Raw genomic sequence first — 21,324 nt, forward strand, 5'->3', positions numbered from 1 at the left:
TCATCCATCCAAGGTAGAGGGCTGTTTTGCCAAAATGTTTCCTTAAGTCCGAATCTATCGTCATTCGACGACTGCACATTATGGACTATCTCCACCGCGTTAATACCCCATCCTTCTCTCACCTTCTTACACCATTTTGCAAAAGGAATACTCAAAAACAGTTTTATCGGAGCACTACTGGAACCATACTCGATATTGTCGCGGACCAGCTTGACTAGCGAACGTACCATGTCCGCGGTCTGACCAGCGACTAGTTCCCCATCTCTACTCCTGCTACCCCGGCCTAACCTGTCTAAAACGATAACAATGACCTTTGACTTGGGTAACCTACTGTATATATCGGTAAAAACGCTCATAATTCTAGCGGTTTCGCCCGAGTCGATAGCTTCTGCGACCTCGCTTGACCGGCTAGAATCTCCGCATTGATTCAGCAATTGCACCAAGAGCGTGGAGGCTATGGAGGCACACTTGTCTGTGACTACACCGTCCGCGCTGTCGCAGAAGAAATAGGTAGCGTAATGTTCAAGCTTTTGATACTCAGCATCCTTCAGAATACGCGCCGCGACGATGGACATGATTTCGGCCAAGTCAGACCCACGATCACCTGAATCGTTGTAGAATAGGATCAAACTCGAGGAAGGCATAGATGCCCATTTGGATATACAGTAGTTCCGTGACAGTTTCCATAATGCTTTTGCCCGTCCGGAGAAGAAAGTCGGCCTGGATCCTAAGTTCCGGCCTTCGCCAGCGCGCCGCTCTAGAATGGTTGCCTGTTTCTTAACCGACTCTAATATATGAAGTGGTATATTCTTGTCCAACGCGTCATGTCTCGCCGGGGAAGTACCGGAATGCTCATTAAATGTACTGCACTTTGGTTGTTCTCCTGGCCCTGCTTTATCAGGAATTGGCCTGGGTCTTACATTCACGGACTTCCCGCATTCGTCTGCTATGTCATTATTACTGGTCTGCGATACTAGCTCTTGAAGCAACTCTGCGGCTTTCTTCGCGTCGGGTCTCTCGTTTGGGTCAACCTCAAGGAGTTTCCGGGCGATTGGTATGCAGCTTCTAATAAGCGCAGTGGTCGAAGACTCGCCTAACAAATCCGTAAAGGTAGAGTCAACATGAGGATGAAGCTTGCGATGGTCGTTCTGGTCTGGGAAATGGAAAAATAGATCGTAACTCCCTTTCGGCGGTTTTCGATTATTTCTGAAAGAATTCAGGGCTTGCTGTGCCCTGCCAGGGGAGCCCAAACACACGATGATCTCAGCGAATATGCAACCTATGGCCCAAACATCCCTTTTGGGCCCATTAGAACGCGTGCAAGACAACAGAGCTTCTGGAGCTAAGTATGAGTTGCTAAACTCAGATGGGTGATCTTTAATACTAGTAGTGATAGGTTTTATTGTAGCTTCGCCGAAATCGATCAAAACTAGCTTCTTCGCCTCTGTATCCACCATAATGTTCGTAGGCTTAATGTCGTTATGTGTACCAACGCCTGGTACAACTGATTCCGGATTCGGCGACTTGGTCTCGCTGAATATTGCAAGTCCATCGACGAGCCCGTGATATGCACTGATAAGGTCAATTGCATCCCATTCCTCAAGTAGCTCGCTCCTCAGAAGCCTTTCGAGTGTCATGTCGTAGTAAGGAAATAGGAGGTATAGTGTTTTCAAGGTCTCAGGATCGTCTTCGTATGTTCCGTAGGAATAGAATAATCTAAGCAGGCTATCATGTTTTGGCAGGCCCCTTAGTGTTTTAAGCTCCATCTCTACGGTCTTGCTATATTCCATCTCCTTACGGACAAGCTTGACGCGTTTTATCGGCTTGTTGTAGTAAGACTCACATTTCCCTGACTCTTGGGTCTGCTCAATGAGGGCTTTGAGACTATTTTCTGTAGAAAATTCAATGTGCTCATATGGTACCGTGACCACGCTTGTGACGCTATTTTGGCCACGATCTCTGACGGCTGCTACTGTGAGGAACGGAAGGGGTTGCGAGGAGTGAAAATGTCCGAAGGTATTCTCTTTTAGGACTGGAGCACTGAGAAGCCGTAGTTTCTCGGTAAGAATACGCCGTCGAACTTCTGTCAAAGGGACCATTACGTCCGCATGGCGGGTGAGAGAAAATATTATATCATCTTTCCATTGGCCTTGGCCAGAGGCTACCAATCTAGGTAGTAGTTTTTCCTCGTCCGCTAATATGAAGGCAATATACACTTTCAAGCCGCCCGGGATTATTATGTCTTCTAGTTGCTGCCGTCCCACCAAGAAATTATTGTCCCGATAGGTTGCTGCGATCATGTCCCTCACAAGATCGTAGCCTCGACTTTTCGATATTTGCGTAATAGCATCGTGAAACTTTTTGCTTGGGACAAAGTGTGCCGAACCACCAATCGCCTTGGATGCTTCTACCTCCCGTTTTATGTCGATGAAAATTTCTCTCGAAAGACGTGGGCTAGTCATCGTTTTAATACTCGGCCGGAGGCGATTGTCGGAACTCCTCTTTCTCTGACTAGAATAATGATTCAGCGAACGTTGGATAACTACCTAGGCTTGTCTTCTTAGTCTTACCAAGCGGAGTTTTCTAGGGATAATAAGTTGTAAAGACGCTCCGTTGTCGATTGACTTAATAACATGTCGCGTTAGGCAAGGTCTGAGAGGAGGGGGTCCGTAATTTGCTTACGTAGATTTGATATGTGCCTTGTTCGAATAGCCGGCTCAAAACCTCATCCAGCTTCTTCCTATCTACATATCTGCGGTTCAGAATTTCTATCACTGAGTTGCTGTCCATGGAAGCTGATGTAGAGCTGAACGGGATAATGGGAGCAAGCAGGCAAGGGTCAAGGCTGATAAGTATACTAAGACAGATATTGGGGAAGGGGTGTCGGTCCTTGAGGAGATCCCTTCAGAGTCAGGCTTATATGCACCAGGACGCCCGATATCTTAGCGCTTAGTTCACCAAAATCTATCCAATCAAAAAATCAAATAAATGTACAAAGTAATAATTTCTCCAAGTACCTCCTTTTATTATCTCCAAATACTACGTACCTAGGTATCTACTTTATGCAACTCCTACCTCACATGTATACTCCATCATGCAGGCTCTGAAGCCTCTATTTATCGGAAACTGACGCCCAGGTTGTGCTATAAGGTGGACGTAGGCAGGTAGGCTGTTCAATGCATCACGACAAAGCAAGACTATATAGCTAAGTCGAGTAGTCCAACAATTCGTTCCGAATCGGACGTATAACTTTCACGTCTCAGTCATGCCAGCGACAGTACCTGAGGCCGACCTCCTATCTACAAAGTGGCAAGGCTCGGCTTTTCCTGATAATGGTAATCTTGATCGTCTGAGACTGTTCAACGAAACGGACTGGCTTTTCGAAAAGAAAGATGAGAATAAACTTGAATTTATCAAGTTCAGCCAAGGCCTCAAACGTACCTAAGTAATCGGTTCTATATATCATTCAGTACTCCCGCTAACAAGATACGGCCAGTTTCACGAGCTCCGATTTCTGGAGTAACGTCGTCCATTAATATTCCAGTTAGTATACTTTTAGAAATCGTATTCATCCCATATTACATGACTAAGATCATTTGAATAATATAGGATCTAGCACAGCATGAGGGTGAGCTATTCATGTAAGATTATGAGCGCCTCTACGCCAACCTGAATTATTACTCACGCAATTTAGCATTATCCGTCAATACAATACATGGAGTCGTCTTTCTATAACCGCAACCGCGTTTGAGACCATTTTTGATCTACTAAAACCGCATTCATATTTTGTCGACTTCATTAGGACATTTGGGTACCGAGAAGATGACCATTGTCGGGTGGTCTCTGGATACCGCTGGCGCCGTGGTGGGGCATCAACGGCCGATGGTATAGACACCCCTGAACAACTACGATCTACCTACCATTTTTCTTTGCTGACTACTAGGATAGAATTCTGTTATATTGCTAGGTTTTTCCAACAGAATGGCCGAGCCCAGGGCCGTCCTTGGTCGCTTAGACATACAGGGATCTACCAAAAGACAGAACCGGGAGCGCCAACCTCGACTTGGATGCTGATACAGCCATCTCCTCAAATCGAAGAGCTACTAGAATTAGCCCAAAAAGAAATTTCGAAAAAAGAACGACATCCAGATACACACTCGCTCTATTTGCATGGGTCCATTCTTTTCACGGCCTCCCGAACGTGGCTAGATTATATTGATTATATCCAATCTACGTGCGAAGAACTGGTATGCTTTCATCTCATTTTCTACGGACATATAACTAAGAGTTCATCCAGCAAAACAAGGCCTATCACTCGAAAGTAGGAATAGAGTCCAAAGTAGATTTCTCAGTGAGCTTCTCCGACTGTCAGCGCTTAGAGCGCTACCGCCAGGATATCATAACAGCTAAGGGGGTATTGGGTTCCAATATTAGCATAGCGCGTGGATGTCAAAACCGTTGTAGACACGTTGCTGTACAATCCAACATATCTTTGGAACTTACACCTTTGCGTGAATTGGAGGCTCTCGAGGAGGAGCTTGTTGGCTATGAGCGGACCCTAGAAGCAATTCTTCAGCGTTCAGAAGGGGCACTTCGACTTGTAAGATGCCTTCTCTAGGGATATATGACCGAATGAGAAACCATTAACTGTTCAATAGCTTGGGAAAATTCTGGATTTCCGTCACGATGAAACCATGCGCATTCAAACACACCTGTTGACTCAGTTGTCTGGAGAACAGGCGAGCTCAAACGACCAGATTGCCCAAGTACTAAAGCAATCTGCAAAGGATTCTAGGCTACTCAAGGCTTTGACTATTATGACAACCCTTTACCTGCCTACGAGTATTGTGCTGGTAGGTTCACGCACTGGAAACATCGGAAAGGACGTGCAGAAACTAATTTTACAGGCTTTCTTTGGCTCCAATCTTGTCCAGACTCGAGAGACAGACACCCCAGGCAAAGCTCTTAGTATAGTGCTTGTACAAGAAGCTTGGTTAGCTATAGCGATCCCAGCACCGCTCACGATAGCAACTATAGGCCTAATTTTTTGGATGGGTGGGTTACCGCATTTCAAAGCAAAATGGTTATGGTCCTAGACTAAGGACGCATAAACCATGAGTGAGGATGTTATATTATAAAAGGCACCTACCTGGTAGTCAAATTGAATAGGTCCAAGGGAATGGTTTTTGACATGACTATAATCTTTCCTAGATGCCTAGGTAGTTTAAGTCTTCTTAATCTGGCATGAGGATTCCTTATTTATGATACGTACCATATTAATAATATATTGAATCCGTATTCCAATCAATATAATGTGTACCTAGCTAAAGAGACGTAAAAAGGGGGTTAAGGTGGCTTGCACGCCAGTCAGCAGCTGTTAGAAATATTAACGGCCCGTCAAGAAAAGAACCGCAGTCGATATTTACGGGTCTTCCAAATCTGAGTTCACCGACAACTCTATCATCAGACTTATAAATCCGTATTTACTCTAAAAGCCAATGCGTTTCTCAGCTTTCAAAATCACAGCCACCGCCATATCCATAGTCATAGCCATAGTCATGCGCTATGTTGTTCAGAATCAAATTAAGCCCGAGCGCGTGGCTACCATCATGCTATCATGGCACTCTCTTGAATTAGTCTCGTGTAGGAAAATGCAAACATTATGGGCAGGGTACGGATACATCTACGAGGTCAAAGCTCGAGCTATTAGTGAAGAAGCTGCAGCCGAACTTCGTAGGATATGCGGTCCTAATATTCCTAATACTAAGAAGAGCGAAGAAGTATTTCCTCTAATCCTAAAATACATCGCGCCCCCGCAGGAAAATCCGGATTTCGAAGATGAAGGCCATTTACGAAAACTAATGAGCTATGGAGTTGAGCAATACTTTTACAGCTCCGTCGCCCCGTTATTAGAGGAGGGCACCGCCGTGGCTCACTGTGTTACTACGACACTAGAGTCTCATGGGAAACCTGGCGCTGAGATGCTCCAAGGTCTAACAGCAACAAGTACGCAATACACTTTTACTTATCTGCAGCTTTCTATAAGTTGTCTCCACTACAATCCCCGTTAAATGAGCTTCTAGATGCGCCTTGTGATTTCTAACATAAATGAAAGTTAACTCATTCTTTTTATAGTCATGTCTGACCTAAGACCTAAATTTCCTATTGCCGGAGAGAAAAGGTCAGAACTCAATGAGAAGCAGGTCTATGCTGCAATAGATTGGCTCTCTAGTTTTCACGGAGCTAGTCGGAAATTAGTGCCCGGAAATCTGCGAGAATACTTGTACCCTCCTCTCAAAGAAGCCGAGAGACGACGGAATGGGGATGACTCCGGGAAGAAGTTGTGGCTTAATGGAGGGTATACATATCTTGCCACTCGCCGTGCAGAATATGCTACCCTTGCCGAAGAAGACTCGGAGTGGTCTACGCTTTGCGTGCCAGTCACTCCGGGCGGACAGTCCATCTCCGAGATGGTGGCCAACTTTCTAACTCCACGTGGCCGAGAGTATGAAACCATCATCCATGGAGACGTCAAATCCGAGAATTTATTTACGACTGAGCCCGGTCACAAGGTTGCATTGTTCGATTTTCAATATGTCGGTCTCGGGTTAGGTGCCTGCGATCTAGCTAAATTATTTACTTGTTCAGTTCCACTAGAACTACTTATAGACGAGAGTAATATCCCCCACAAGCTCCCGATGGGTAAGGGCGAGGAAACGCTCCTTGCATATTATCATTCGAGATTAACCAATGACTTCAAAGACGCTGAAGGAAGAAAGCAGGAATACGACTGGAGTCTATTCGTTCGGCATTGGGAGACTGCACTAGTTGATTGGCTGAGATTCCAGGCTTCGTGGGGTTTCTGGGGCAACACGGAATGGCTCGAGGCCAGAGTTCGATCTATTCTGAAGGATCAACAGTGGAGAGATTGGCTTCAAGAGAGCCTGGACTTGGGACCTGAGTAGACATTTACGTTGTCAATGCTAACTAGAAGAAACGCTTTATCCTATGAGATGAGATAGGTAATCATGGAGGCTGGACTAGATTATTTCCGAGTGGAGTAAATGAATATAACAATGCGTTGTCTATTGTTTTCGTAAGCTAATATTAGTATTCAAGTTGGAGGCTCCCGGACGGGACGGGACGCTACGTTGGGAGCAGCTATTTCATATTTAGCCGAGAAGATTTATGCGTGAGCGGCTTGACCTAGAACGTCGCGGCGTTTTTACTTGACATGTTTCAATATCAATGGCCTTACACGCGTCACGATTGCCACTTGGGTCCCTATTCCCCAACTTCTCCGCAGGGGTAATGCTACCCTACTGATTAGCCGAACGATCCGCTTTCCGGATCTGGAATGAGGCAGGCCACGATGAATTTACTAACTAGTAGATTAGCCTAAGGGATGAACACGCAAAGGAGACATCCGGGGAAATGGCAGTGGTCACATGAGACGTGTACAAGACTGGCCTAGGTAGGATGAAGGGAATCAAAATGTTTATTTACCTTGAGGATCGCCCACCAGATGTTAAGTGATTCTTTGAGGGAAACTACTAGGATATCCAAGTTAATACCGGCTCTTGTAAAAAACAGCAATATGAAGGTCTTGTCGACGCTCGCAACTTTAGTTGCGCTTGGCAGCTGCCAATCCCTCACTCAGGTCTACGACTTCAGCGGTACTCCCACGAGGCTGGGCATGTACTCGTACGTGCCCAGTAACCTCAAGACCCCGGCGCCCATTGTCGTAGCTGTACACCACTGCCAAGGTTCAGCTCAGGGGTACTTCTCTGAGTCCCAATACGCACCATTGGCTAACCAGTACGGTTTCATCTTGATCTACCCCAACTCTAAGTCTGGTGGTGGCTGCTTCGATGTCGCTTCTGATGCTAGTATGTCTCCCTTTCTGTTCTTGCTATACTGCCGATATGTCGCTATGATAAGAAAGTTCCTAACAGAGTCTGTATAGCCTTAAAGCACGATGGAGGTGGTGACAGTCAGACTATTGCCAACATGGTCAAGTACGCCGTAGAGAAATATGGTGGAGACGCAAACAGGACATATGTCACTGGAACTAGCTCCGGTGCCATGATGACCAACGTCCTTCTCGGAGCCTATCCCGACGTTTTCAAGGCAGGATCCATCTACTCCGGTGTGCCAGACGGATGCTTCGCCGTCCCCGGCTCTACTGCCACTCAGGACCCCCCGGGATGGAACAACCAGTGCGCCAACGGACAGACCACCAAGACTGCTGCTCAATGGGGTGACCTCGTGCGATCTTACTACCCAGGATACACCGGCGCTCGTCCCCGAGTTCTAGTGTAAGAAGAGCCCTAACCAAGTCAGAATACGTTTTTGGACTACTTGACCTAACCAATATTTTGTAGTTGGCACGGCACCGCTGACAGCACCCTCCGATACCCCAACTGTACGTTCTAACCCCATGAAATGCGTAGTGAAAAAATGCTAATTTCATAAACAGACCAGGAGACGCTTAAGCAGTGGTCCAACGTCTTGGGTCTTACCACCTCCAAGGACACCGCCAACACCCCCCAAAGCGGATACACCCAGACCATCTACGGCGAGGGCACCGCCACGACAGCGCAGCTCGTTGGGTACAGCGCCCAGGGCGTTGGCCACACTGTGCCTATTCACCAGAAGGATGATCTCGCATTCTTCGGCATTGCGTAAAGGCAGGGAAAAGGTCACCAATCGACCAAGGCAAAAAGTTACTTGGCTTTGCCAATTTGTAAATAGCGAAAGCTCGGTTATCAGGTAGCCGATCAAAAATTGTTCTTTTCGCAGTACTATATTGAGGCTAGTTACTCAGACGTATATATAAGTTTATTTTGCCTCGTAACTCTTTGTTCAAAGCTCAACTGCGTAGTGTTCGAAATATTATATGTAACACCCTAGGCATTAAACTCGAAAGACTTAGACGATTTTACCAGGCACTAAAGTCGGAACCCAAGGCAATTGACTAATGTTAAGATAATAGAACGATGACATGCGTACAAGGCAAACGCCACGTAGCCGTGACGACAACTCCCTACTATAAAACCCTGAGATGCATTGCGCCCGGGTAACTGGAAACCCTGTCAAAGACTTCTATATAATATAAGAGTCAAGGTTCAAATAGCAGCGCTTATCTCCTGTGAGTTCCCCATGGGGTTAGAGCAACTAGGAACGTCCCGGAAGCTTAATATTAGGTACTTCTAATTAGGCTATTAAAGCTCTATTGGTGTCTTTGGAGCCTAATGCAAAATATCTCCAAGTGGTCTATGATTCTATTTATACTACACCGTCCTTACTATAGTAAGGCTCATGATCGAGAACCTGGGACGAAACGACCTACGTATATGAATACAGATACCGACTTGTTACTTTAATAGCATAAGTCAGCATCATTCAATTTACGAGTCTCGTGTGAGTTGGTAACGTATAATTGATTGTGAACTGCCCGGGATGGGTTGTAGCGGACTTGACCAGTCTTGCTCCTCGGGAAAGGTCAAGATTTAAACAAATCGACTCAAGCTCACAGATATTTCTAAACTTAAACCATAAATCGAGAACGAATGTCTATAATATAATTTTATAGTGATAATTTCGAGTTACACAGATCTGAGATCGACAAATCCTACAATGTTTATTCGTAGTGAAAGCATTTCGACTACCGAATTCAGATGGGCCTGGGTTGACAGGGGAGATGCCTTGGCACAGCGACCTTAAAGAACTACACTACCTTAGCTATACCACATAGCCAATGACGGTTGAATACAAGCTGCCGATATAGAATGCCATTGGGGTAGATCGTTAATATTCTAAGCTTGGCTGTGGGGTTTACCCTAGGTAGATCAGGCGCAATCCATGACACCATGTGGAAATAGGAGGCATGGAGGTGTGTCCCGTATGCATTTCCCGAACAGGCGCTTCGTTTAGTTACTAGTATATGAGGTAACATTCGCGTCTATTCCACTTTAGCTTGTCAGGCAAATGTGCGCTTAGTAGGTAAAGTAGAAGGGAATAGCTTTGCTGGGTCTCGGGATATTCCTAGTTGTAACTGGGAGAACTTCATCATCGTCATCGATATCCAGTACTCAAGATAGATCAGCTTTCCTGATATCAAGATACTACTTAAGATTCTACTATCTTGGACAATAATAAAAAAGGAAAATGCCCTTCCCGTATAAGAACGTCCTCTTAATCGGCGCCACAGCCGGAATCGGCCTGGCGCTAGCGGAGCGCATGATTGACAACGGCATCTTCGTCATCGGCGTCGGTCGCCGGAAGGAAAGGCTCGACGCATTTGTAGCTAAGTACGGGTCCAACAAGGCCGCAGCATCGCAATTCGATATCACCGAGTTCGACAAGATCGAGGCGTGGGCTAAAGAGTAAGTAACCCACCAATCTAAGACCGGGACCGTGTTGATGCCGGCTCGCTAACCGATGCGCATAGCATCACCGAGAAGTACCCCGACATCGACGCCGTGATCCTCAACTCAGGCATCCAGCGCACGCTGGACTTCTCCAAGCCCAAGGAGATCGACCTGCCCCGCACGATACAGGAGCTGGACACAAACTACACTTCGTACCTGTATTTAATCACGCACCTGCTACCGCACCTACAAGCGCGTGCGCCGAAACCCGCGGCTCTAGTCGCCGTGACCTCCGGGCTAGCACTAGTCCCCCTACCGCGGTGCGGCAACTACTGCGCGACCAAAGCGGCGCTGCACTCGCTGCTATGGTCCATCCGCGCGCAGCTCTCCCACGACGAGGGCAGCCAGCACATCCGGGTCGTCGAGATTTTACCCCCGGCCGTAAGGACCGAGTTGCACTCGCAGCAGGCGGAGCTTGTTAAGATCGGACAGGGCGACATCGGTATCCCCGTTGAGCAGTTCACGGACGAGGCGTGGGCGGGCTTGGTTAGGGGGGATGAGGAGATTCCCGTGGGCCATGTTAAGGAGCGCTTTGAGATTCTTGAGGGCCCGAAGAGAGTCCCGTTTCAGAAGATTGTAGAGACGTTTATGGGGAAGAAGTGACAATTAAAGGAGAGGCTGTAAGCCTAGGGTTTTTATAGCGACGAGGTCCCTAGTTTGTATCACGGAAGAGATAGAAGGTTCAGGGTAGAGATGTTGGTTCCATGTCGTCGAGCTACTATTTCCTCGTATCTTGACCTAGATACAATAGCCCCTTTACAATAGAATCGACAAATGTCGTGAGTTAGCAATGGATATTCAGTTTAGTAGACGATATATAATACCCCTAAGCTGTTATCATAATTGTGAACCTTCTAGTCCACATAACTCTATAAGAATAGTTCTACATTCATAAAGGAGTCAGCCGTCAAATAATTCAAGGCTGAAGGGCAACCATCACGATAGCAACAACGAATTCTACTGCTAGCACGGGAAGACCGATGCACGTTGTTAGTGGTGATAGGAATTATGTATATTGAAGAAACCCCCCGAAGCAGGATTTTCTGGAAGCTCTATCAAAGACTCTAGTAGCCGAAGATCATGACGATACTTCTTAACTACCAATCCATGACAAATAAAACTATAAACCCAATAGAGCCCACGATTAAGATGTATATAGTACTTTTAATCGCTTTGCCGACTCTCTTGCCGAAACTCTTGTTTGTCTTTTTTGTATCCATAATTGCTATGGTAAGAAAAGTCTTCAGGTCAAGTCCTCGGTTCTCTACTTGGATATTTATATTTTTCCTAGAGGGCAGCTGCCACGTACGAAGAAAGGGAAAATATGCCTTTGATCCATCCCTAGTCCCTGAGCGTGACTAAGAGAATATGCTACTCGGTGACAAAGACCATATAGTCAATACATTATTCGCCCATGGCTCCTGATTGTTGTAATGATTTTAGAACGCTAGTCTCCTTAGTTCAATGACAGCAAACAAAGATGTTTGCAAGTTCAATAAGTCACCGCCAATGAGAAACATGACCTGTTGAAAGAGACGATGTAGGCTGATTAGCTGTTACCAACGCCTTCCACATAATAGGCATAGTTGGAATAATAATGATTAAGGAAAACTCATAAGTCCTAGACTAATTCCTTCGAGTCCATGGCAGTGGAGATTTCATGCAAGATCGAATAAGATCATCCGCTATGTAGGTACCTAAGGTATGTGACGGATCAAACAAATGTACGAAATATTGAATCGAGTTAATCATAACTTGGCATCTCATATGTTTTCTATTCTCGAGTGACACTATGACAAGAAAGGAGAGCTCTTCCACCTTACTGTGGAGACTATATCGAAGTCCCCGCGGTCATCGTACTACCACCCAATGAGATGCTTATACGACAGGAGTAAGACAAGCCAAGGGTATTGAATTGTTCTTTTACCAAGAAACTGGCTGTAATAATTTAGTACGCAGAGCCGCAGATATGTACCTGGTTGTAATAAGATTCGTGATAAGTGCAATATTTCCCGATTTCCTTCCTGTCTCTTCAAACTAGTCTTCCCATCACCCGGATATGAGATATCGCCCATGCGCCAGACTCCATGTCCCAAAACAAAAGGTATAACCATCCTATGCGTCCCTCTTAAGCTTTCCACTCGTCTCGTCCGAGCTTGAGGATATCAGATGACTCCAGAACCCAATATTTGCTCGGCGCTTTGCCCTCGGCGGCCAGTACGGAAGCGCGAACAGCAGCGCGTCCGATGACCTCTGCATCCTGACCCAAGAAGTCTTGCGCGCCTTGGGTGATCTTTCCTAAGCCGCGAACAATGGTGTTGAGTAGTGGCCCACCCGTGTGCTCGACTTCGCGCTGCCCGAGAATCAGGCCCGGTCGTAGGATGATCGCTTGGTCGAAGGCAAGAGATTTGATCGAGTCCTCGACGCCGACTTTCATCTTGGAGTAGGGAGCGGAGCTGGCAAGGAACCCGCGCGTACCGGCCGACGAGACGAAGACGAACGTTTTGACTCCAGCAGAGTGCGCGGCTTTGGCGAGTTCGATGTTAACTGCGTAATTGGCAACATTTATTAGTCCCGCCTACTATAATCGAATGCGCATAAAGGCATGAGGGGTTCCAACTTACGATCATGGTCAATTTTCCACTGGTTCGCAATGCCACCAGCTTGAGCTCTAGTCGTTCCCAAGGCGGAGAAAACTACAGACGGCGGGGGCGTAATGGACGAAAGATTGGTTGCCCACTTGGTAGTGTCGGCCTCAACAACGGCGACTAATTTAGGCGACTCTGCTTTCGGGTGTCGTCGAGAGACGGTATAAACCGACTTGAAGTCATCGAGACCGAGGAGAGTGGTCAGTATGTGAGAGCCTACAAGGCCTGTGCTACCGATAACTGCAGCTGTCGACGTCATGATCGCTCAAAGGATTGAAGTGGTTTGTGGTAAATGGTGTTGGGGGCGTTTAGGCGGTGCGAAGAGACGTGCGCCAGTGGCTTTACTGTTACACTGTTACACTGTTACACTGTTACACTGTTACACTGTTAGGTGTAGCCACTTCGGAGCATTAGAAGGTAATTCGGGGGAATAGTCCTACCGCGATTCAATTACTCATCAAGTCAGGTAGGTATGTACATACTAACGTCGTACAAGAAAGCTACGGTGACGCCATTTGATAATGGTGCGGTAGCTATGTCCGGAGTGAAAAAAAAGATAGGTACATGCAGCTACCGACGGTACTATTTTAGGCGGGTTCGCTATTTCCTGCCGAGGCTTCAGCTCCGACTACGACACCGTAACTGCCTACATAAGACGTCCTCTAACATAAGACATAAGAATTACGAAATGCTCGATGCCTACGCTAAATATTCATATGTACCTACTATCAACACTTGCTCATGGATATTTATGAATTCATGCTATTATACAGGTTCCTTCAAAATGGACACCCCAGCTCAGAGAGCCCCTAGTACAATATACAACATCCATTAGAGAACTAGGTCGGGTAAATATACCTCCTTTTTACCATCCAGTCTCACACTTTCCATGTTGTTATACAGCGCCGGTGTCTCGTAAGCCCGCCTACTGCTTAATGGCGTAGGAGGTAATGGGCCGACTCGGCGTGGCTCGGGGTCGACGGCTATCACGCTGCGCAGCAAAATCAGATTTTATCTGCGGAAGCGTGAATTCCGTCAGCGCAGGACTGAGTCGAAAGACAATCGGGAACATTCTTTCTGGCCTCTTCTTGAAACCTTGAGGAGTAAAGAGAACGAAAACAGACAGAATACTAACGAAAACCAAAAGACTCGAGGACTAGTATCATACTGGACCTGAGGATTTGGTTATGGATGGCGAGTTTCACGGCCTTGAATAAAGAGATTGACGCTGAACTGATGGGCTTAGGCTGCTATGATACCATGATGGCCTCATTTATCTAATAGCTTTTGTCGAGCTGAGTGAAATATTTCCCAGATAGAAAAAAGTATGTCTTTTCTCTTACACCATTGCACATTGAGATGAAACCTCACTCTCATATACTATACACTCATATCAAATAAGGTATCATAATCTTACTAACTTCCGAAAACAGCTTTGTGATTTTCGCTTACCACATGGCTCTAGCGGGATCATAGGAAACTTCCATTATGTCAAGTTTTATAACGTACAGCCAATGCAACGACGTTAGTTTGAGAGACTTACTGTTGAAGTGAAACTATAGCTAGGGGCATTTGCCTTCAAGATACAAGATAACCTTTGGACGGGGTCTTAAGGGTCCAAGCTATCATAATACCTTGTTTCCAATTGGCCAGGATCCTTGACAACGCGAGGGCACGGCTCTTTATGATACCTGTTTATCAACATTCAACATTGGCATTTCTTATTCGGTCTGTTCTCTCATACTAGTGGCCCTAAAACTCTTTCGCTTCTAGATCGTATTACTTTCCCTAGCGATTATGATGTATTACGGGTTGTATTCTGGTAGAATCTCAACAACAATTAATATGGTCGACTAACAGGTTTTGTGGAGGTCAAGGAGACGACCTACCCTTACCTTCAGCACGAGAGCCTCAGCCCTCAGAGCTTGGTTTCAACTAGCCAAGAAAGAACGGGTGCGCGTGCCTTATCTGGTTTAGTACTTAATAAGAAGGGGTTGTTAATAAACCTAACCCACTAGGATAGAGTGCGACATCTTAGCGGAAGTTCATACAAAGGGTGGCCGTTTCGTTTGAACGGTTTCGCATTTGCCCTCTAAATATCCATTTCACTTGTATCTTATCTATATCCCAGTATCAATGCCACAGGTGAGCACGTTCCAGCAAAGTAGAAGGTCGCCAGGAAAATGCAAACTCGGGACGGATTCTTCCCTCTGTAGAACTACGCATTTTCTTATTCTAACTTCAATTCTCAGCAACTGCAGGGCAGTATATTCTAGATAGTGACAAGGCCGGTCCTCAAGTTGCCATAGTATTTTGTAATAATCGTCATTCTTTCCATTCTCATTTCGCTCGTTTATTTTTCGATTAAATCAGTTCGCGACAATGCATGCTCCATCGTTACCCCCGATATACGAAGTACTCGAAGACGACTTTGAGAAGGGCGAGCTAGTCTATTTCTTACCAAAGAGACAGCAGCCGAGATTTAGAAGACGGCGACAGTGTGTGCGAGATGATACTAGTCAAGGAGTTCTCTCCATAATTCTCATCGCTCTTGGGATATTCTTGCTGGGCGTAATTTCCGCATTGGCTATCATCGAATATAGATCCCAATATCCTGCGAACGGTAGCTACGAAACCGGGTTCCAAGAAGAGAAGCTATGTAAGCTGCCTAAAAATATGATGCGCCTGGGGCCATTGTCTAATATCTCGTCAACTAGTACCACCCAGCTCTATTGAGCTTGAGCAAGTCCAGTTCAAGCTACCCATAGACTTTGCGCCAAATGGAGATGAGTTCCTCGTCGCCCAGCCCGGCGATAAATCTTACATCGGTACAACTGCGGATGTCGATGCTGCTTGGAAGAAACTCCTATGGGGAAGATACTTCTCGATTTCTGAGACCGAGGCGAAGGAATTATGGGGAGATGAATACTCAGAGTATTGGGACCACCACAGGAGCGGCTACACGGCAGGGTGAGTTGTTTGCCCCATTTCTATATACAGGCATTTCGAATTCTATATGCTAACTATAAATAAAATAGGTTTGACATGTTCCATCAGCTGCATTGCCTAAACCAAATCAGACAGGCCTTACACCGCGACGTCTATCCGGAAACCCCCCTTCACGGACCCGTCTACACCGGTTTGTGGTTCCGTCGTACCCCTCATGAGTTACTCACCGCTAACTCTACAAGACCACTGCTTGGATCAACTGCGCCAGTCGATAATGTGTTGGGGCAGTACAGCTGTCGTCCCGTTAAAGTACTTCAAGGGGTACGGCAGTGAATACGTAAAGACTGATGCGGTTCACACGTGTCGGAAGTTCGAGCCAATCCAGGATTTCGTGTCCGAGAGATTCAATGGAAGCCTCTTTGTCCCGCGTCCTAGTGGATGGATTGATACTTCGGATAATGCCTTTTAAGCGAATTGATACCTAGTTGGCTGTAAACCAACCTCACTATTATTAGAATACCCATAGAAAAGTCGGCTATACGGAAGATAGACCTCCAAGCAAACTTCATATCTCTTAGCACAGATAGTTATATACCCCCCTTTGGAATTTCTAGATTGACATTTCCGGATTTCAAATTTTCTAAGACTACCTCTAGAGGGAAGTTGAGTGAGCGCTAAGAGACAAAATATAACTGGTCGTATGAAAGTACCGCTATATAGAATCTTGCTTGAAGCCTCCTAGCAGGCTGCTTAACATAAATAGCAATAGAGACAGTTTCTGAGCTGGACTTTTCTCTCTTTCGAAAGGGTCAACTCTAGATCTCTGCTCGGCGTGGACTTCTACTTCGAATTCTCTGATTACTACTATCAGGAACTTGAAGAGTAGCCGTCTCCGGTTCTGATTTCTCAGAACGTGTCTCTTCGCTTCCACTATCCGTGTCAGCGAGACTCTCTAACTCCATCTCTTCGTCGGGGACCCGTCTTGGGCCATGCTGATTAGACAGGTCGACCGGCTTTTCATGCGTGTGAAGTTTCATGTTCACGAACATTGCATATAGGCCAAAGTCGTACGATAGACGACAGCTACCTGCCACAATGAATGCAATCCAAAATCGGTCGCTCGACGCCAACATGCCGGTGACTGTGGGTCCCGCTGTAGCGGCTAGAGTCCTAACGGTGGACGTGATGCCCATAACTGCCGTTCGCTCCTCAGGCTTCACTACCGCTGCTATAAAAGCTGCTCGTGGTGCTTGGTCCATATTATTCAACCCTGCACGGATGAGCAAAAGCCCTGCCGTCATCCAGAGGTAAGGTGGAAAAGGAAAGAGTAACACAGCGGCCGAGGACGGAGTGTGAGTAAACACCATCGTGTTGATCAACCCGATTTTTCGCGCCAGGGGACCTGCAAACGCTGCTGAGATCGCTCCCATGAAGTAACTGAACGAAGTGATGTCGCCAAGGGTTGACTTGGCTGGATGAAACTTTTCGTCCATGTAATAGTTGGTTAGAGAGTACGGCACCATTCCGTCTGCAAGTGAGTCGACAGCCAACAGGAACCAGAGTTTATACATCACCGATCGGGTTGACGGTGATATTTGGGCTAGTTGATCCGATAACCACCTAAAGATCCGAATAATCCAATTTCGAGATGCTTGAGGGGTAGGAGTCACCTCTGAAGACTCTTCAAAATTCCCCGCATCTATGTCAGTGTCGTTTGTGCTATCATCTTGTGTGAGCTCTGTGTAAACTTCCTTCTCTGGCTGCAGTTCACACTCGTCTGTTAGAAATAGGACCAACACAAGGTTAACAATGCCCATTACGGCATATATCCAAAAGAGGGCATGGTATGAGTCAACCTCGGTCCAATTATCCTTACTCTGCAGGTAGCGGAGGACTCTTCCTGATAGTTCACTTCCCAATGACGAGCCAAATAGTGCCGTAGTGACATGCCACGATAATACATCTGCTCTTGTCGAAGGGGTAGTAAGCTGCGATATTATAGACCTAGGAAATTGTTAGAAATTAGAAATTTTATATCATTCTGAAAAGAGAACTCGACTAACTCTTCGATGCTTCGAAATGGTCCGAAGTCTCCACCGGTAATACTAATAACACCGACAATTGCAGCGAGGAGCAAAATCCAGAAATTTTCAAAGACAGCAAAGATGAGACCACTCAGTATCATTAATACAGAGCCACCGAGTAAGACCTTTCGTCTCCCGACACGGTCTGCGACGAGCGTAAGAAACGTTCCGAGGATAACATCTCCTAGTAGCGTAAACGTCATGAACAGGCCAATTTGATGATCCGATATCCCCAGAGCAGAGAAGAAGATAGCTGTACAATATCGCATTAAAAACTAGCAAATCACTATATTGTCTTGGGTTTAACCAGAAGCGTACCTAAAATCAGCGCATTGGTCCCGTACGCAAACATCCGGCACGTCCGCGCCAAGATAATAAGGTAGGCATTCCGACCGGTCTCGTGGATCGCGGCGATTCCGAACTCATGGTAAAACCATTTGAGGGGCTTTACGATTCTCTCGAACATCTAGTAAGTTTATCCAATAACGGCGTTTAAAAGCCACCAATAAATCCAACGCAATAATGTGCATGTAAGAAATAGTATTGGTTTATGTTCCACGAGATAGATTACATTAGGTACCTTGTAAGCAAGCAAAAAGAAGTCGGTGCCTAGCCCTAGCCGCACCGGCTGGGCACCGTCACGGGAGAGAAAGCCGACGTCGGCATTGCACCATTTGTCCCCGGATACGTTACATTTTCAAAGGGAATAACACGGGCCCCGGTAGGTGACATGGATTTTATACCTGCATACCTACCTCTCTTATTAACTATGTACCTAGGTACATTGAGGGAGTATACCTGTGTGCATACCTAACTCTGACAATTACATCAAGTATCTAATATTTTCAAGGGTTAGTAAATTGGTTAGTAATGAGAACCACAGCCTAAGTGAAGGTAAAATATGGTCTTGGACTCTGAATTTGAGAGTGAAAATAAGGCTTATCTTGCTATAGACTACACCAGACCATATATGTAAGTTATCCTAAAGTTAATACATCTCGAGATATTTTATTTTAGCTTCGATATCAGATCCAATGTAGGTATAATACAATGTAGTATTCAGAGTTGTGATCCCGCCAACATTTTCTCTATAAGCCCCCGTATGATCCAAGTAAAGTATCTCCATCTGCTTCACCAGGTGATGTCCTTGTCTCTCCAACGGACACTTGCGCATCGCCGACCACTTCGGGTAGTCTTATGAGAGATGCTCTCATGTCCATCTATATGCAAAATCTTTTTTATGCTTATGCCTTGGCAAGGAACTACGAACTCCCGTTGGCGCCAAGTTTACCTTCAGTCTTTTCTATGTAGTCGACTAGATCCTCGATTGTGCAGACCTTGAGTCCCCATCTCCTCGCGAATGCGATACATCCCTCACCCCTCATCATTCCCGGGCCTTCTCGCACGGCCCTCCCGGCGACCTCGTCCCCATCTTCGACTATCTCGCAGATCGCCGCGACCTCTGGCTTACCTGCTAGTCTACAAAAGTCCACGCCAGCTTCGGTATGCCCTCTCCGAGCCCTGACACCGCCTGGACGTGCGCGTAGGGGGAATACATGGCCTGGGCGCCGAAAGCTGGCGGCGGTAGATTTGGGGTCTGCGAGGTGTCGGACTGTTAGGGCACGGTCATGGGCGCTAATGCCGGTGGTAACGGAGGGGTCGGCGGCATCGATGGAAATTGTGTAGGCGGTTCCGCGAGGGTCTTCGCTATTTTCTACCATCTGCGGCAGTTTCAGGGATTCTGTAAGGGCGTGTGTGATAGGCGCGCAGATCAAGCCGGACGTGTGTCGAACCATGAAAGCCATTTGCTCAGTTGTTATGCTATCGGCAGCTATGATCAAGTCTCCTTCGTTCTCGCGACCCGGGTCGTCCATAACGACTATAAATTCGCCATTGCCTATACCAATAGGTTAGCGTTAGTCGGCTGCGACATGGATTGATCTCGGGGGAAATCCTCTTAGATACCTAAGACTAAGGACACGTACGGAAAGCGGCAATTGTCTCAGGTATGCCGTCGAACTTGTTATGGCTGATGAGCGCAGACGGCATGATAGGCGAATTTGTATAAGGTACTCTAATGTTATTATTTTCTAAGGCTCTAGAGTATCGCAAATCGGGAATAAATTGGAGGACTGCGTCACGATGTACGATCAAACGGTGGCGTATAAGTGGTAGGCAAGATGTTGTCTGTTTCGAGTCAAGTCGCTTTTAGGAATAAAAGCCAACAAAGTCTAGATGAGTAATTTTGCACAATGAAGGGATTAGAAAGCTTATGAGTACCTAAGAAATAACTAACTACAAATTAGGTACGGTAGGCAATTACTCATCCCGGGATTTTCAGACCGGACAATGAGGAAGCAACTTGCAAATGCTGACTGATGACCGACCCATTTGTCTCATCTAAGCTAAGACCCGTCTTCGCCGAGGGACTTCTATAGAAGGGGACTTTCCTCGGCGGGGTCGGATTTCAACTATGAGGGGCTCGCGCATTAAAAATATATGGGGCACAAGTTAATCCGCCATCCCCTCAGGGTCCGAAATTACATCACATTAGACACTATGGCGCATTTTGATTGGCCAATTCCAAATTCTACACTTCCATGTACATACCACACGATCGGATTTTCCACTAGGCTGAGCCGGCGCATGCCGTTAAGGGTAGCTCACATGCATGGCTCTTCAGCTCACCATGTAAGCTCCTTACCTAATTTGGAACTTTTCAATCTTCATGCTACATGAGGGCACCCCTGCGGGGCACCACAATAGCCCGAGTTTACGAATCACGTGCCTTTCCCCGGCAGCAGCGGCGGACAACCTCGAATATTAACCTTTGCTAAAATTCTTTTAAAAAATGAAAGAAAAAGATAAAAAAAAAAAAAAAAAGGAGCATGTGGGATTCGAACCCAAGCTCTTGTAAAACTTGGGTTACTTAAGTATGTAATGCGTGGTTAGCTATAGCAAAAAAAAAAAAGATACGTATTTCGAGAAAAAAATGAAAGTGGGGACCTAAAAAAGCACGTGAGAAAGTCGGAGATGCACCCAATAAAAACGCTCGAGGCTACGCACGGACGAACTTCTTATTTCGAAAAATGGCCAGGCAAAAAGATCGTCTGACAACATGAGGGCACCCCTGCGGGGCACCACAATAGCCCGAGTTTACGAAGGTCGTAAGTCGATCACGTGCCGCTGCTGCCGGGGAAAGGCGCTCGG

At 46.3% G+C, this 21,324-nt stretch overlaps 9 protein-coding genes across 9 annotated transcripts; 5 read left to right on the forward strand and 4 right to left on the reverse strand.

Moving 5' to 3' along the window:
- Positions 1 to 85: 85 nt before the first annotated feature.
- On the reverse strand, positions 86 to 2,968 carry F4817DRAFT_226901 (kinase-like domain-containing protein). Its single transcript, XM_049298878.1, has 3 exons — positions 2,571 to 2,968; positions 469 to 2,511; positions 86 to 415 (listed from the first exon to the last, which is right to left on the reverse strand). Exons 1-3 carry the CDS (start codon positions 2,633 to 2,635, stop codon positions 409 to 411), a joined length of 2,115 nt encoding a protein of 704 aa, XP_049155938.1. The 5' UTR covers positions 2,636 to 2,968; the 3' UTR covers positions 86 to 408.
- An 80-nt stretch (positions 2,969 to 3,048) lies between these two features.
- Positions 3,049 to 5,396, forward strand: F4817DRAFT_347572 (uncharacterized protein). The gene is made up of 9 exons (XM_049304566.1): positions 3,049 to 3,164; positions 3,219 to 3,437; positions 3,497 to 3,543; positions 3,610 to 3,641; positions 3,695 to 3,885; positions 3,949 to 4,247; positions 4,298 to 4,600; positions 4,659 to 4,853; positions 4,908 to 5,396. Exons 2-9 carry the CDS (start codon positions 3,266 to 3,268, stop codon positions 5,094 to 5,096), a joined length of 1,428 nt encoding a protein of 475 aa, XP_049155939.1. The 5' UTR covers positions 3,049 to 3,164; positions 3,219 to 3,265; the 3' UTR covers positions 5,097 to 5,396.
- A 66-nt stretch (positions 5,397 to 5,462) lies between these two features.
- Positions 5,463 to 7,224, forward strand: F4817DRAFT_347575 (Ecdysteroid kinase-domain-containing protein). The gene is made up of 2 exons (XM_049304567.1): positions 5,463 to 6,006; positions 6,136 to 7,224. Exons 1-2 carry the CDS (start codon positions 5,499 to 5,501, stop codon positions 6,963 to 6,965), a joined length of 1,338 nt encoding a protein of 445 aa, XP_049155940.1. The 5' UTR covers positions 5,463 to 5,498; the 3' UTR covers positions 6,966 to 7,224.
- Positions 7,225 to 7,597: 373 nt separating this feature from the next.
- Positions 7,598 to 8,688, forward strand: F4817DRAFT_319093 (carbohydrate esterase family 1 protein; the record flags this gene model as incomplete). Its single annotated transcript, XM_049301010.1, has 4 exons — positions 7,598 to 7,889; positions 7,967 to 8,318; positions 8,385 to 8,425; positions 8,480 to 8,688. 4 exons carry the CDS (start codon positions 7,598 to 7,600, stop codon positions 8,686 to 8,688), a joined length of 894 nt encoding a protein of 297 aa, XP_049155941.1.
- A 1,165-nt stretch (positions 8,689 to 9,853) lies between these two features.
- On the forward strand, positions 9,854 to 11,260 carry F4817DRAFT_347577 (NAD(P)-binding protein). The gene is made up of 2 exons (XM_049304568.1): positions 9,854 to 10,388; positions 10,454 to 11,260. The coding sequence occupies exons 1-2, from the start codon at positions 10,171 to 10,173 to the stop codon at positions 11,034 to 11,036; spliced, it is 801 nt and encodes a 266-aa protein (XP_049155942.1). The 5' UTR covers positions 9,854 to 10,170; the 3' UTR covers positions 11,037 to 11,260.
- Positions 11,261 to 12,098: 838 nt separating this feature from the next.
- On the reverse strand, positions 12,099 to 13,471 carry F4817DRAFT_347578 (NAD(P)-binding protein). Its single transcript, XM_049304569.1, has 2 exons — positions 13,058 to 13,471; positions 12,099 to 12,980 (listed from the first exon to the last, which is right to left on the reverse strand). The coding sequence occupies exons 1-2, from the start codon at positions 13,338 to 13,340 to the stop codon at positions 12,562 to 12,564; spliced, it is 702 nt and encodes a 233-aa protein (XP_049155943.1). The 5' UTR covers positions 13,341 to 13,471; the 3' UTR covers positions 12,099 to 12,561.
- A 1,992-nt stretch (positions 13,472 to 15,463) lies between these two features.
- F4817DRAFT_360990 (uncharacterized protein) lies at positions 15,464 to 16,499 on the forward strand (the record flags this gene model as incomplete). Its single annotated transcript, XM_049306347.1, has 4 exons — positions 15,464 to 15,740; positions 15,799 to 16,051; positions 16,120 to 16,220; positions 16,273 to 16,499. 4 exons carry the CDS (start codon positions 15,464 to 15,466, stop codon positions 16,497 to 16,499), a joined length of 858 nt encoding a protein of 285 aa, XP_049155944.1.
- A 173-nt stretch (positions 16,500 to 16,672) lies between these two features.
- On the reverse strand, positions 16,673 to 18,746 carry F4817DRAFT_227008 (MFS general substrate transporter). The gene is made up of 3 exons (XM_049298879.1): positions 18,433 to 18,746; positions 18,094 to 18,367; positions 16,673 to 18,034 (listed from the first exon to the last, which is right to left on the reverse strand). The coding sequence occupies exons 1-3, from the start codon at positions 18,578 to 18,580 to the stop codon at positions 16,846 to 16,848; spliced, it is 1,611 nt and encodes a 536-aa protein (XP_049155945.1). The 5' UTR covers positions 18,581 to 18,746; the 3' UTR covers positions 16,673 to 16,845.
- Positions 18,747 to 19,050: 304 nt separating this feature from the next.
- F4817DRAFT_347597 (3,4-dihydroxy-2-butanone 4-phosphate synthase) lies at positions 19,051 to 20,591 on the reverse strand. The gene is made up of 2 exons (XM_049304570.1): positions 20,100 to 20,591; positions 19,051 to 20,011 (listed from the first exon to the last, which is right to left on the reverse strand). The coding sequence occupies exons 1-2, from the start codon at positions 20,161 to 20,163 to the stop codon at positions 19,377 to 19,379; spliced, it is 699 nt and encodes a 232-aa protein (XP_049155946.1). The 5' UTR covers positions 20,164 to 20,591; the 3' UTR covers positions 19,051 to 19,376.
- Between the last annotated feature and the right edge of the window lie 733 nt (positions 20,592 to 21,324).

The sequence above is a fragment of the Daldinia loculata genome (genome assembly GCF_022478755.1).
Source record: "Daldinia loculata strain CBS 113971 unplaced genomic scaffold F4817scaffold_54, whole genome shotgun sequence".
Lineage (NCBI taxonomy): Eukaryota > Fungi > Ascomycota > Sordariomycetes > Xylariales > Hypoxylaceae > Daldinia > Daldinia loculata.

What these genes read in the sequence shown, in the direction of transcription:
- F4817DRAFT_227008 (XM_049298879.1), bottom strand. Translation starts at nt 18,580, where the DNA reads ATGTTCGAGAGAATCGTAAAGCCCCTCAAATGGTTTTACCATGAGTTC. An exon ending in GACCAATGCGCTGATTTTAG is followed by an intron (nt 18,368 to 18,432) that starts GTACGCTTCTGG and finishes GATATTGTACAG; the next exon opens with CTATCTTCTTCTCTGCTCTG. An exon ending in CCATTTCGAAGCATCGAAGA is followed by an intron (nt 18,035 to 18,093) that starts GTTAGTCGAGTT and finishes ACAATTTCCTAG; the next exon opens with GTCTATAATATCGCAGCTTA.
- F4817DRAFT_226901 (XM_049298878.1), bottom strand. Translation starts at nt 2,635, where the DNA reads ATGTTATTAAGTCAATCGACAACGGAGCGTCTTTACAACTTATTATCC. An exon ending in TCCCTAGAAAACTCCGCTTG is followed by an intron (nt 2,512 to 2,570) that starts GTAAGACTAAGA and finishes TCATTATTCTAG; the next exon opens with TCAGAGAAAGAGGAGTTCCG.
- F4817DRAFT_347578 (XM_049304569.1), bottom strand. Translation starts at nt 13,340, where the DNA reads ATGACGTCGACAGCTGCAGTTATCGGTAGCACAGGCCTTGTAGGCTCT. An exon ending in GTGGAAAATTGACCATGATC is followed by an intron (nt 12,981 to 13,057) that starts GTAAGTTGGAAC and finishes CCAATTACGCAG; the next exon opens with TTAACATCGAACTCGCCAAA.
- F4817DRAFT_347597 (XM_049304570.1), bottom strand. Translation starts at nt 20,163, where the DNA reads ATGCCGTCTGCGCTCATCAGCCATAACAAGTTCGACGGCATACCTGAG. An exon ending in TGAGACAATTGCCGCTTTCC is followed by an intron (nt 20,012 to 20,099) that starts GTACGTGTCCTT and finishes CTATTGGTATAG; the next exon opens with GCAATGGCGAATTTATAGTC.
- F4817DRAFT_347572 (XM_049304566.1), top strand. Translation starts at nt 3,266, where the DNA reads ATGCCAGCGACAGTACCTGAGGCCGACCTCCTATCTACAAAGTGGCAA. An exon ending in GTTCAGCCAAGGCCTCAAAC is followed by an intron (nt 3,438 to 3,496) that starts GTACCTAAGTAA and finishes AGATACGGCCAG; the next exon opens with TTTCACGAGCTCCGATTTCT. An exon ending in CGTCGTCCATTAATATTCCA is followed by an intron (nt 3,544 to 3,609) that starts GTTAGTATACTT and finishes TGAATAATATAG; the next exon opens with GATCTAGCACAGCATGAGGG.
- F4817DRAFT_347575 (XM_049304567.1), top strand. Translation starts at nt 5,499, where the DNA reads ATGCGTTTCTCAGCTTTCAAAATCACAGCCACCGCCATATCCATAGTC. An exon ending in CCAAGGTCTAACAGCAACAA is followed by an intron (nt 6,007 to 6,135) that starts GTACGCAATACA and finishes TTCTTTTTATAG; the next exon opens with TCATGTCTGACCTAAGACCT.
- F4817DRAFT_347577 (XM_049304568.1), top strand. Translation starts at nt 10,171, where the DNA reads ATGCCCTTCCCGTATAAGAACGTCCTCTTAATCGGCGCCACAGCCGGA. An exon ending in ATCGAGGCGTGGGCTAAAGA is followed by an intron (nt 10,389 to 10,453) that starts GTAAGTAACCCA and finishes CGATGCGCATAG; the next exon opens with CATCACCGAGAAGTACCCCG.